This window comes from Melospiza georgiana, chromosome 10 (genome assembly GCF_028018845.1).
Source record: "Melospiza georgiana isolate bMelGeo1 chromosome 10, bMelGeo1.pri, whole genome shotgun sequence".
In the NCBI taxonomy this organism is placed as follows: Eukaryota; Metazoa; Chordata; class Aves; order Passeriformes; family Passerellidae; genus Melospiza; species Melospiza georgiana.
The window spans coordinates 22,062,429-22,077,272 of NC_080439.1; the positions used below are offsets into that span (position 1 = coordinate 22,062,429).

At 40.5% G+C, this 14,844-nt stretch overlaps 1 protein-coding gene across 2 annotated transcripts in view; it reads right to left on the minus strand.

Annotated features, from left to right (window-relative positions):
• Window positions 1-382: 382 nt before the first annotated feature.
• CLSTN2 (calsyntenin 2) overlaps window positions 383-14,844 on the minus strand; it is a 317,814-nt gene continuing 303,352 nt past the window's right edge. For both annotated transcript variants that reach the window (XM_058031610.1, XM_058031611.1), the window contains exons 14-17: window positions 14,257-14,402; window positions 13,594-13,717; window positions 12,071-12,255; window positions 383-10,870 (exon numbers count right to left, since the gene is read on the minus strand). In XM_058031610.1, coding sequence (XP_057887593.1) covers window positions 10,670-10,870; window positions 12,071-12,255; window positions 13,594-13,717; window positions 14,257-14,402 — 656 coding nt within the window. In that variant the 3' untranslated portion in view covers window positions 383-10,669. The remainder of the gene's footprint in view (window positions 10,871-12,070; window positions 12,256-13,593; window positions 13,718-14,256; window positions 14,403-14,844) is intronic.

Genomic DNA, 14,844 nt, shown 5'->3' on the forward strand with positions numbered 1-14,844 from the left:
GTAGTGTTTCACATTTTATGTGTGCCATATGTGGTATATTCATCCTTCTTGTTAATATTTTATCATCTTTTATCACACCAAAAATGAAGGGGGGAAATAGATGGCTATTAAATATAAATACCAGCAGCTCTTGAAAAAGTTCCCTTTCCTTTGCTTCCCTTTCTCAGCAGCAGGATGAAAAGCTGTGTAGATGCTCTAAAACTGGACCGAGTCTTTTGACATGTGGCATTTTCCTCCTCAGGAATGAGCAAGAGAGATGGCAGATGTGGGCCAGATTTTAACCTTTGCCACCTGAGGTGTGTTAGTGTTCAAGGGTTATGTTTCAGGAAATGAGAACATCTCAATAATCAGTGAAATAAAGATTAGACAACATTACCTTTTATGTGAAATTCTAAAATTATATTTATTGGCCAATTCACAGAAAGTGCTCTAGTGACCACAAAAATGACTCTGGCTTTATACATGTATGGATGTACAGAACAAATGTTAAAATAACAGATCTATTTGGAATATGCATTTAATCAGTCCTGTGGAAAACATATGGGCAGTAACAATGTTGAATTCATAAATTACTGTGCAAATTGACATGGCTTTTATGAAATACACCACTATGGCATGGAGGAGCTTTTGTACAACTTCTTACTCTATGTAAAGTTAGGGTTTGTGTACTATACTGCCTGTCAAAATTTACTGTACATTTCATTAAGAAAAGGTTGGTTTGGTTTTTTTTTTTTAATAGCTGATTCATCTATATTAAAAAAATCATTTCATATTAATCTTTTCAATTGCATATAGTCATTTAATTCATTGTACTGCATAAATTGTGTAGATTCATGCTTTCAGAAATGCATTTAACATCTGCAACAAGACATTTCAAGATATGATTCATGGTTGTTTCACATCAACAGCAAGATATTTCATGTAAGGGCATTTTTCCTGGGCTGAACAGTCTGTTGGTTTGAGACATGTTTACAGAGTACAACCATTGTATGTACAACCATACAGCATATATTTATTTAATCCCTTCTCTGGTATAGTTTTTTATTATCCATAGAAGTGGCCACAACTACACAGAATTTGGACAGCTAGGAAGCAACCCCGAGCTACAAAATACATGCTACCAGCTGCAGTTACTGCTCCTCAACAAGAACCAATGCACTGACATGGAAACAATGTGGGAAATGACGAACTGCGTGGGAAAAATTGTAAATTTTTGCAGGCAGATGAAATACCATTTTTACTGTCAAGAGATGATGAAATATGAAATAGAATTGTCCCAGCCAATTAGAGAATTAGAGCACAGCCATTACATTCACCATGATGAGATAATTTCTCAGCTCTTCAAAATCCTACAGTCTCAGTAACATTTAAATGTTTAATAACTATATAGATAGTTATTAAAAAAAAAATCTAACTAGAACAACCCCTTTCACCAAAATGCAGCAATATTCAGAGTGCATGTCTGATTCTGCTTATCACAAGCAGCTCGTTGCTCAGGAATTCCTCTCCTTTGTGTTGCAACCTGACCTTCCAAGGCTCATTCATCTTCCTCCCTGTCCATCAGACTTTGGGTACTCCTCATGCTTGGGGAAGGTGGGCAGAGCAGTGACAGCAAACAGCCCAGGAATTCACTGTTTGCTCGTGTGACCCAAACCCACTCCTGGCAATTCATTTCCTACAATATGGTTTGCACAGTTTGCACCCACGGGGGACAGAGATGTGCTGAGGGAAGCAGAGGGCTCCCCAGAGCCACCCCTGGAACCCTCAGCATTCCTGCTCTCCCCTTTACACCAATCCTTGCAGACAGCCCAAATGGAGAAGACATCAAATTCTATTTCCCTTGGGTGTTAAGTGATGCAGTGGCTCTACAAACACAAGGATTTCAGTTCTGGTTTGGAGGCAGGAGGAGATGAAGGAGACACATCAATGAGAAGAGCCAAGCTGCCTTTGTACATCCTCCCTGTTTGCCAGTGCGGCTTCTGAGCCGGCGAACACAGGTTTGCTTGGGGCATGCTTGAAAACAAACCCCAAATGGTCATCATGCCAGCCAGGGACCAGAAACGGATCACAAATTTGCAATATAAGGGCAGGCATGGCAGTAATCAGAAGAGTTGGCACAATTCTGTTTCTTTGCAGCAGTTAGTGCCTATCTAGAAATCTCGAGCATTTGTTTTAGAAAGCAGATGCATTCTCTTGACATTTGAGGAGAAGCAGTGTTATCTGTCTTAAGTGAAAGTACTGGTTAGTAGCTGCTGTTTAGTGTAAAAACATGGACATTACATTCCATGTAAAATCATGGAATGACAATGTCTGTTTTCCCACTGATGACAGCAACCTAAGTTTTAACAAATTATACTTTGTATTATTGTTTGATTGGCTGCAGTGTTTATTGGTTGGCTTTGTTAAATCATACCCATGTAAAAGACACTGCCAAATTCATATCATATGGGAACTTATCCATAGATTACAGAAAAAAAATTAAAAATCAAGTTTCAATTTAAATTTATTGTTTAACAACTTATGCAGTGACACCAGCAACACAGAGCACCTTAACAGAGTGAACTGACTAATCTAAGGAAATACCAGGGGATTTAGTTGGTGCATTAAGGACATTTCATGAAAAGGTAAGAAATACAAAACTGAAGGAATGAATTGGGATGAGGAGGGATTCACAGCTTCTCTAGTAAATTACCAAGGGCAATGAACTTGATAACTATCTAAAAATATTCAAAGGATATAAATCATGGTTAGAGGAACTATTTAGAGTGGTGCAAAAGGGTATAACTAGGACTAATGAGATAAAAATTACAAAAAGGATTATTTAAATTCGTTTTCAGGAAAAGCTTTCTAATGGTGAATTCTAATAGACTCTAGAACAATCTCCCAAGGGAAGCAGTAGAAGCCCCAGGCTTAGAAACATTTAAGTAGGTTGAAGCACCCCCACCCCTAACACTAAAAAATATATTCTAGGAAATAATTCTGCACTGTTAGCATAATACTCTACTTGCACTACTTTTTCCTTTTGTCTACTAATCTTTATTTCTAGGATTTGATAAGTCTACTATAAACTTCAAAACACACTGAAGTTGAGATGAAACAGTTCTCAGGAAGCACACCCTGTACATGTATTACCCTGCAAAGCAATAATCCACTCTGGTGTATCTTCCCATCCCTGTCATGATGACCCTTTGAATATTATTATATTTGAATTGATTGTTAACCACAATAAAAAATTTATTTAACTGGTGGCGCAGTATTTGGAATAGAATACACACAAAAACCCCATCTCTTTTCAGATGTACCCTACACTTTTACATCAGTTTGTGGAGAGGCCAAAAATAAATGTGCCAGTAGTTTTTCCTGAGAAGAGAGGCAATAACTTCAGCTCTCAGATTGGCATAGGGATGGTTGTTATCCTTAAAAAGTTTTCTATTATGTATATTTTCAAAAATCAGGTTTCCTAACTGTGTGGCCACTTAGGAGATTGTATCACTACAAAAAGTTTACTTGAGGGCCTTTTCAATATGGAATATGGTCTGCCTTGGGTATCTCCAGCTCCTCATCCACCCATGGAGTATGTTTGTTGTAGAAAATCTGTAAAATTAATCAACAGCTGTCTGTGGGCAAAAGTTCCATTTCTCACCTCAAATAAACTATGTGGTAACTGAACCCTCAGATTTGAGTTGTAGGAGACAGAATGTTTGCCCCAAGCCCCTGGGTGGGCTGGTCTTGGCTCTACATTTCTCTACTTACTGCACACACAGTGTAGCAAACCCCTCTCATGGCCCTGCTGCCTTCCCAGCTCTGCTGGAGGCGCTGGGACTGGAACTCAAGAAGGAAACTTCAGCATCAACCAGGCCAAAAACCTGCAAGTTCTCCTTCATCACCACAGCCACCACCTCCCCATGGGCACCATGCTGTGATTTTCCTGTGCACACACAGGTTTGTGTACACAACACACAAATGTGTGTTTTGCATCTGTGTCTGGTCATCCTGGAACCCTTCAACACCCTACATTCATTCTCTTTCTTGGTCAGTGTCAGCTCTGGCACGGAAACACAGAATGTTTCCATTTTCTTACTATTTGACACTGATGCTTTTATGTCTCTTTTTTTCTTTTCTACAAGATCAAATTTCAATTTTTTCACATCACTCTCAACCTCAACTCTTTCTGTTATTCATGCAGTATTCTCTTCTACTTTCCTGTTCACTCTTCCTTAAATAATAATTTGATTTTCTAATGGAACTGACTGCAGTTGATCCATTCCACACTCTAAAGAGCATGCCCAGTTAAAACAACCATCCACCTTCTCCTCTACTGCACATTAAGCAGTTTGTAGATAAAGATTTATTGCCAATTTCAGTACTGGTTTGAAATGTCATTGTAGTCACAGACTTGGTCAGAGTTGTCTGATCAATTCTTTTGTACCTGTTGATATATTTAGGGGAGACAGGAGTAGAAAAAAAAGACATTGTAATTTTAATAACTTTTTGCTTTCCTCCCCCCCCTTAGTATATGAAACATTCAGCCAAAAATAGTTTTATGGGTTAGTACACCAAAGGACACTGAAAGCTGGGAAGTTTATACCCAGATGGGAAGTTAAATGCCTCTGAAAACCCAAAACTGGATCCAGATTTATACAAAAGGAATAGGTAGGGCTGCAGGAAAGCATTTTACTCCCATGAAATTTTCTGGGTGTCTGAAGTACAAGGATGGAATACCCTTGTAAAATCTTTGTTCCCTACTTGAAGACAGCTTCTCTTTGCATTTGGCAAGCTTTGTGCACCTTGCCCAGGGAAAGCTGAACTCTTTTATCGTACAGTGTGCTTAACTGGGGAAAAAAATTCTGCTGCTTCTTTGTTCTCAGCACAGACATAAATAGTGACAATGCATGGGCATGGAGCTTGAACAGCTGATGAATGCACAATTTCCCCATGAGCTAGCACTGAAAATAAGAACGAGGGCTTCTCCTGAACTCTGTTTCACACATTCACAGTGCCTCACGCTGCTGAGTGTGTTTCTTTACAGGCAGTAACTAATGAAGCACCAGCCCAGAGCTCTCTGCTGTAACCACTGAGTCTTTCCCTCTGCCTGTGTTTGGAGTGCTCCACCATGGAGGGCTGAGAGCAGAGCTGCGGGAGAATTATTGAATTATGGTTCACCAGCAGGCTCTTTGACAGGATGCTGGCAGCACTGCTCCTGTTGCCAGCAGAGACATGGAAACCATAACGAGCAAACTGCTGGCAATGCCTACTCCAAAGGCAGCAAAATGCCTCGAGGGAAAAAGGGAATCTGCTCTGGTGCCTGCCTTTTCATCACCAGAAATGAGGTTATGAACATACAAAACTTCCTGGGTTCATTTTATTCTGCTAAGTTTCAATAATGAGGGCTACAGTTGTTTATTACTTCAACCCCCTCTCTTAGACAGAGGCTTATGAAATTAAAGCCCTTGCTCCTCTTTCAGTTTTTGCACTGTTCAGGTTTGTGTATTTTTAATTTATGATCATGTCTTTTTCACAGAAAACCAAAACAAAAAAAAAACCATACCAGGCTTGAACCTTGCTAATCCTACAGAGGTGATGAGTTATAATTACTTTATGAGATATCACTGGAGCAATTATCCTAATATATTTAGCAGAAATATTTCTTGAGATTGGGTGTGTTAGGAGAGTATGAATTTTGTTCTGCTGTAGCTTTAGTGGTTATCTCTATTCTTTGTATCTTTATTCTCCATGCTAACAAAAACGAAGTTGGATTCCAAGAGAGTCCAGCAACCAGAAGTCTGATCATTGGATACACAATCTGAGACATGTAGCTTTAGAGAAACTGCTCCATTTCAGTTTACATCACTTCTCCCACATTGCTTGTTATGCCTTTCTTTATTAAAAAAAAAAAAAAAACCAAAAAAAACCAAAAAAAAACCCACTTGACCCCAATGTACAGAGACCGTACAGGACTGCAGCTTCTGGGTGCTGTAGGAAATATTACAAAGTGTAATGGTTTGGTGCACGGGAGTGTGGGTTTCTTTGGGAACACCAAGGGATGGGCTGGCTGCTGTTGCCATGGCTGTTTGCAGTAGCACTGGCATGCTGTGAGCTCAGGCTCTGGGGCAGAGAGAGGGAAAACCTCACGCCATTGGTGATGCTAGAGCATGAGGGAGATTACACAGCACAGGATTATGTACAACCAACAGGAATTAATTCAGTGACTTAGAAGGGGGTTTGATTTCTTCAGCAATCTTTCTGATATTTATGTTTTGTCATTTGGGTTTTTTTCTCCTATCTCCTTGGATTTACTCACTTGGCGTAGAGCTACTTTAAGCAGTTGCTTAAAGGCAGAAAGCAATTCTTAAGGCAGAACCTGATAAAACCTGATATCCCCCTCAGACTGGGGGTATCCTAGTTTTGAGATACTTATTCTGCTCAACATGTGTGAAATAAGGGAAGGGGAAGCCCCTTAGAGGAGATGTACTCAGTGTTATTTCCTCTCCCTCTCTCAGTATCCATATGTTTTTGCAAACACCCTTAATTTTGGTATTATAATTTCTATTCTAGGATACCAGGAACAGCTCCATCCCACCAGACCTTTACTGTCACCCCAGTAAAGTCTTTCCTGGTGCTGTTCTGTGCAGAGCTGTGTGTGCTGGCACCAAAACTTTGAGAAGAGGCAGTGTTGGGTCCCAGGGAGGCAGGTAAAGCTGCCTCTGAGATTACAGCTGGGAAAAGGGACAGCTGAGACAAAAATATTTATTATTAATATTTTATCAAAGCTCAAAAGGCTTTGCCACAGTGAAATAAGGGCTGCTACTGGGCTACCCTCTGCCCATCCTTCACCTGGGGCTACTGATTTCCCATGGCATTATTTTCAGTTTAGGGTCAGGCAGGGACAGCTCCTGCAATGGAGACAGTGGATTTCACTCACAGAAGGAACTTTAGAACTCTCTGATGCTTTCTGAGCCTTACTTTGTTCCAGAATGGAGTGAGGATGGGGCTCAGCAAGCTCAGCACCACCACATTCCAGAGAGAAAAATAAACTGCTCCCTCCCATTAGCCTCTGGTGAAGTAAAAAGCAGTCCCATCACCACTGCAAAGTGCTACCTGTTGGAATGGAAAAATAGCAACTGTTTAATTAGTATTAAAGATGTCACAAATCTTATGTCTAGTTCTAGATGTGTCAGCCAGTGCAGTAAATATTGTGCATTTTAAGGTTTACTTGCAAAGATAAAACACCTATGGAGGGCTAGAAATGAAAGAGAAATGGGAGCTATAAATCACAAATAACCACTTAGGCAGTTATATTAATTCAGATAACACCTTCAATTCGCATTTGTAGGTGTTACAGCTTTTCCCAGCCTTAAATTAGAACTCCAAAAATTTAAGGGATCATTGATGTGAATTCATTTTAGACCTCTGTTGTCACCTCTGGATTCCTGGTACCTCTTCAGAACTGCTTTCTTTGGATACACTTGTTTATTGCTAGTGTAGAAAAAGCCACCTTACCACAAGCCAGCCCTGAGGGACTGCAGTGAGTGATCTCAGAGGTCTTTTCCAACCTGAATGGTTTTACAATTCTAAACACTTTTTTCAGGGAGAAAAGGAGACAATTTTGGCTCTTGATTAAGGGCAAAACCCCCCACATGTGTCTTTATGTACATATGTGTGTATATGTTCTGGTTGGTTTATAAGCAAATAGGTTATATAAAAAATAATTTCTGGAGGGGAGGCAATATTGTTAGAATTGTTTTAGAAAAATTCATATTTCTGTGATTTTCTAGTAGTAGTTTTGCTCAGGAAACCACTGCTTTCAGTGCTATACAAATATTTTAGGGCCCATTTTGTGAAGAAGTACCTCATTCTCACTGCCATTCTGTGAAAAGGATGTTTCTATTTATTTGAATGAAAAATGCTGCATAATGCACTCCATGAAGTAATCTAAAATAAGTACAGTGATACATTTGAGTTTGCTGAGAATCTTACTGCAAATCAAGTTTTAGTGATAACACACATGCCTGTATGACTTTGCTTAGGTTTAAAAATGTAGATTTATTTATAGTAGAGAAAATACTTTGTTTCCTTTTTGTGTAATGTACGAATACAACCTGAAAAGATCTGCTTCCAGCAGCAAAAAAGATAAAAGTCTGTTAGATGGAGAAACACACTGATGAATTCACAAACATATAAAAGAATTAAAGGCTGTCAATAAGGTTGTAAATTGCTGTTTTCAAGTTGCCCTAATGTTTGCTATGATAACAGCAACAACAACAGCAACAATGACAATAATAATCAGGAATAACAGAAACTTTAAAATAATTTAAGTCCAGTTTTAAATCTGAAATTGACTTTTAAATATCTACATTTAATTTTGAATATTTTTTTTTCTGAGCGTAAAGATTTGCTGATATGTGCTGATAACAAGCATCATGAAGAGCCTGCTTCATGCCACTAAAAAATTAAAACTGGGAAATTATCTAGGATACTAGGATGGTAGGAACTGATCTAACATAACATTTTGTTCAAGATAATCAGAAATATCAATATTAATTTTGTATTAAACAGAAAAATTGTGGACATTTTTACAGTTGTTATTCGTGCAGATAAGATGTACTTATGTGGCCTTGATTCTTCAAATATTCTTCTAAGTTTAATATGAGTGAGAGAATAAAATGAAACAGGATTGATAACAAAACAAAACTGCTGTATTGCCAGTCTTAGCAACCGCGTGACAACGTGATTGCTGGCACAACAAATAAAAGCATAAATATCTCCAATTTTAAAATTATCATAGATTTTTCTTTCATTTACTTTCTAGATATTCAACTAAGGGGCCTAGTTGCTCTCAGTATTTCCTTTCAGCTGCCAAATGCAGAAACTGGAATTACAAGAACCGCCGAGCACCCTACATATTCCCCATATCCCATGACATTCAGGAGCTGTTAATAATCCAGTACTGAGGGAGGTGGGCACCCTCAGGATTGCTTCAAGTGCCCTTTGCCACACCAGCCACCACTCAGGGTGCTCAGGAAGGTCCTGTTGTGGCCAGACTGACTGGGAGGGTGAAGAAGAGGAAGCAGCTTATTTCGAACAGCAGATTAAAAAAGCAAAAGTCAGAGATGAAATTGCAAAGAGAACAAAGTACTCGGGAGAACAACCCAGACAAGCCACTAAGCAGCATTCACTTCCATGCCATTTTGTTTCTGTGCATTGGAGCAGCCACCCCAGCAAGGGCTGCAGCATTTGGTAAGCAGAGCAGTTGAAAGGTGCTTAAGGAAAAGGGGACCAGAAACACACCACACAGACTAATCAACACATTGTATATGTAGCTTATATAGCTCTGCTTTTCCTTTTTTTTTTTTTCTTTTTAAACGGTGTTTAAGAAAAATATGCTGTGTTACCATAACAAACTAAAATACTCTTTCAGCCTCTTAATATTTTAGTTTTTGTTTTCAACTATTTTGGTTCCAAGTAGGTTTTATTTTTCTCTGTCTACTTATAAAACCTTCTGTCAACATTAATGGCTTCAGGCAGAAGAAATAAGGGAGAATTATGAGCACAGAAGAGGACTCACAGTGCTGTTCCTTTCTCTTGAGCACTACGGGCAGGCAGGGGTGCAGAAGAAATAGGGCATCATGTTTTTATAGAATACAGTCAGACAGGAATTCCAGCTGGCATTCACTAAGCAAAAGGGAACGTTTTCCTCATCTAAAATAATTGTTTAAATCCCAGCTATACATAGCTATGGAATAATGGGGTCACTTATTTTCCACTAGTTCAGTAAGATGCTGCAGCAAGCTAATGGTTCCATGAGACAGACAGTTTAAAGCATCGATTTGCTGCAAATTGCTCAATCCATAACTAATGAGCAGCTCTGCAGATTTTAAGTGAATCAATCCCATTAGAATTTACAGTTTGCATAAGACCATATTACTCAATCTATGGACACAGACTGGATGGTTTTTTTTTTTTTTGGATAACCATCAGCAGCCCTTTCTTGTTGCTGTTTTTCTCAAACTTGTTTTTAATTTCTATTGATAGATTGGATAAAAATCCCTCTCTTGAGGGTCTGACAGCATGCCTGAAAAATACACCATCCACATCTACATAAGCACACATGCATCCCCTGTCAAGTCCCAGATATTCCCTTGCAGAAGACAGTTAACATCCAAAAGGCAGGACGAGATGATAGATGGAATTTAGCCCCTGTAGCACTAAAACCCTGCCCCAATTTGAAGGTGGATTATGTTTTTTTACACCTGTAAAAATGTGAAGTTATATGGCAACTGGTATTTGGACCCACAGAAGTTATTCTACATAACGAGCTGAAATCTCTCCTGTGTGAAAAAAGTAGCAAAGGCAAAAATTTGTATGGATTGAGTGACAGGACTTTTGTCACACATCTCCAGGGTAGAAACAGGAAATTGAGAACTACGCTTGCTAACAGATCAAGTTCTGGATTACTTTATTACTGCGTGTGCCAGGAGGTTTGGACCATCTTTTCTCCAGGCTTTGTAAGAAAAGGGTCAGTTCTATTGTTATCAATTACTACAACAAGATCATTTTAGGCAAAACAGTTACAGGCAAGCAGAAGTTCAAATCCTGTCAATGAATTCATAGACTCCGAAAAAACATTGTATTGGTTGTTACAAAAGAGCTGTGGCTGGCAGGCTGTTTGTTAGTAGGGGAGTGTTGAATCATCCCACTCCAACTGCTCTTGCCTGGTGGCATTCTGTTTGTTTCCCTTTTGGACAATCACTTCCTCCTCCTCTTCCTCCTCTTCACTATCATCTGATTCAGCACTGGTTGTGTCTTCCTCTTCATCATCTATATCTTCTTCCTCACTCTCCTCTTCTGTCTGGTGTGGCTTTTCATATTTCTACAATACATTTAAAGAAATGAGACAGTATCAGAAAGGTGCCTTCTTGACAGCCAGAGCTGTCTCAAATGAGCATTTAGAAATGCTAATCTGCTTTCCATCATTATGTGATTATTAAGCATCAAATTCATACAAGTTAGTAGCAAACAAAAAAACTACTGCAAGGAGAATGGAATGTCAATAAGCAATCTCTTGGTTAGCCACACTACCAAAATTTAAACCTTCAACATCATCCTCCTTTAACTGCTGATGATTTCCTCTCCTTTTAGTGTATAAATGTTTATATGAAAAAGTTAAAACCAAAGCCAACTATATCATCTTGAGTACCTGTCAGAACTCAGTGCATCCCTCTGGGTGTCCAGAGTTGCTGGGACCCTGCCAGGGGGCTCAGAGACCCTGGCACACAGCCCAGAACACCTGTGGGTTTGATTGTGACCCGTGGAGCAAATTACCAGCTTTGTATGAGGACCTGAAAGCCACAGAAGTTTAAGTAGTGTAATAATAAAATTCTCACTGGGTGAAAGGGTAGATTTTGGGGTTTTTAGAATGGGGGTTTTGGGGACAAGATGGAGGGACTTGGGCATGTCCAGCCTTTGTTCTTCTTCTTCTCCACCTCCATCTTCTGCTGTGATGTTGGCATTTTTGGATTGGTTTAGAGTAGAAGCTCACTGTCTAACACAGGTGATAGGTATTGGAAAGTAATTGCAAACATGTTATATGTAGTTTGTAGTATAAAGAGATAACACCGCCCCAGGGGCAGGCAGAGTGCCTCTGTCTGTCCTGCTGAGCGAACCTCGGCTGGGCAGGAGAAAAATTTCTATAGATAAGATACAATAAACAACTCTGAGACCGAGAACTGAAGAGCTCTGACTCATTCTTGGAACGTGTGGGCCAAAACAGAGACTTTTCACGTGTCTCGGGGCTGCAATAAACTGCAAGCTCCCGAGAGGTACCTACAAACAGACATGGATGGAGTGGAAGTGCTGCTGTACCTGAGAGTTCTTCACCATCTTCTTTAATAATTATACATGACAACAAAGCTGAAGTTCTCAATTATATCTGATCAAGCTGTGCAGAGCTGAGAACTGGGCTGGAGTCTTGAGTGTACGCACACACACAGCCGAACAACTGCACCCTGAAAGATGCTCAAACCCCCTGCCAGCCCAGCCCGTGGCTCCTGGCAGTGCCAGGGGTCGGTACCTCCATGGGGTTGACGGTGATGGTGAGAGCAGAGTCGTCCCAGTCCATCTCGTTGTCCTTGGGTCCCTCGTGCCCCAGGGAGCCGTGCTGGCGCGCGGAGCGCAGCCGGAGCACGCCCAGCGTCACCACCAGCACCAGGACGCTCACACAGACGATGATGACCATCGTGGCCACGCTGGGAACCACTGGGACAGAGGGCGGCAAAGGGAATGCAGTCACACTCGTGCAACAAGTCATCTAAACCTCACTAACCTTGTTCATTTTCAACCCAAAGCATCCCCCCTTTGGAGTGACAATCAGGACAGACACCTTCCATGTGCCTGGGATGATGGAAAGTGCTGACCAGTGCCCATCCACTAAGGCTGAGCACACACAAATGGTGTTCACAGGTATCTTATGATAACTATGATAAACCCTAACTGAAAAGTGAGCATGCTCACCTTTGCTTTTTGAGCCACTTAACTACAGAAGACAGGTAGTTAATAACTGCAGAATCAAATAGTTTTTGCAGTAAAATTCTGTTATCTCACTTGCATGTTGACCCCTTCTGATCACAGCTGAGGCCTCAAGCTTACTTGAGACAAAATGTACAACTCAAATCTTGTATTTTCAAAGGATTCAAATGCTTGTGATTTCAATCTCAAGCTCCCAGAAATAAATGCATTGCCACGCTATTTCTCTGTGTGTACAACCTTCCTGGGAGACTCTTGAGGACTCAAGACATTTCCCCCCACTGTTTGGCTGTACTCTGAGAGGCCTCTGTCTCCACCTAGTCACAGGAAGAAGTCTCTCTGAACTGCCACATGTAATCAGCTCCATAATTAGGTTAGTGGAGAAATGCTGCCACTTTCTATGTCCTGCGAGGTACTGCATTTCCAGGAGCATGGGATAACCCAGTCCATAACCCATTCTGTTGCCTTGCCCTGCCTATAAGAATGTAAGTCTGTAATCAAAACAGTATTTAGGAACAAAAAACCCCTATTTTGCAATAGTTTATCCATTAAACATTCAGTTTCATTTTAGTGAAGTGTCTCTACAATGTAAAGAAAAATACAGTAATTTTCTAAGCATCTCTGTATATAGCTAATTACAACTACCTACACTTTACATCAGCTTTACTTCTTTACATATGTATCATTTGGCTAAAAGGATTTCAGAATCCAACTTTCAAACAACTATCTTTGCCCTGCATTTAACTTCACTGAAAAGGTTTCAGATTTGGGTATATATTTTAACTCATATAGCCTAAAAATTAAATAAAAATATATCCTATAAATTTTTAACTGTGGGGGTCAGAGCACAAAACCATTAATGAAGACTTTAAAAAAGGATACCAGGTTTTAATTTAAAAGTACATTCTTGGACAGAATAGAATTCAGAGTTACCTTCTTTCACACCTGTGATCTCTGAGAGGTCTTAGAAGCTGAAACAATGGACTTTAGTCTGTGGAGCAGGCTGACCCACAAGGGAAACACTGACACATCGGAATCATTGTGAGCAGTCTCTGGGAAGGTGTCACATACCTGAGCTGGGAACTGCACTTACACTCCCCTCAGGGTGCTGAACAGATTGGAGAAATTTGGGCTGGAATATCATGTGATTTACATGGTCCATGAAGTTTGAGTTGGAACTGTGCAGAATATTAACCTGGGAGAAGAGAAAAATTTGAGACCAGATACTCAAAAGTGTTTTATACTTCAAGCCTGCAGGTTCCATATATTACATTGGACTATGAAGTTCATCAGCTGATAGGGACACTACTTCACAGATGCTAAAGGACAAATTAACTTTTTTTTTAACGCCAGTGGAAAATACACAGCTTGAAAAATGCATTCTAACCTTTCTGGCTGTTGACTCTGGAGTGACACAGAGCAGGACTCTTTTGATTTACCTGTTTGGATAAGTAGTGACTTTTTCTTCTCTCTATAATAATCAGCTTTTAGGTGTTGCCTAAACATTATGAAATAACTGTTAATTTTCTTAACAATTATTAAGCTGTCTTCGTAAACACTTATTAATTTTGACCATATTGCTGAGTAGGTCCTGCAGTTTCCTGGAGCTGTTACCTGGGCTCTTGGCGCTATGTTGGAAAACACAACTCAGTCATTGCTCACCTCCAGGCTGAACTCATTGCTCACCTGCAGGCTGAACTCACTGCTCACCTTCCAGCTGAACTCCTTGCTCACCTCCAGGTTGAACTCATTGCTGGTGTAACGCCCGTTGAGCTCGGAGCACTTGACCCTGAATTTCCTGTCCGAGGTGGCCGAGGTGCCCCAGTTGCGGTAGCGGAGCTGCCGCAGCACCTGCTCGTAGCTGAACATGCTGTCCACACCTGTGGGGTGGGAGGGCAGGGACAGCTCTGGGACAGGCAAGGGAACACTGCTCTGGCAATAAACAACAAATCAACTGCTCACAGAACGCACAGAACTCGGCAGAAAGGTCTGGAAATGACAGGGCGTCAAATGTTCCCTGACACTCCGTTATGTGAGGATAAGTTTTTGGAACTGAATGTAGGTCCCTGATGGGCAGGGAAAAATACAACAATGGTACAGAATAAATTACTTAGTGATGAGAGAAAAAGATGGCCAATGTCCCAGCATTGTACAGGAACCCCCTCACTCCCATGTTCCACTGTGACGGTCCACAAGAACCCCACAATTAAAGAAAGCAGGGATGTCGTTTTCCTTACTTGGGGAGTAGCAGGAGGGATGCTGAGAATCCAAAGGGCAAACACAGCACTGTGTGTTTGTTCCACTGTGATGGTCCACAAGAAC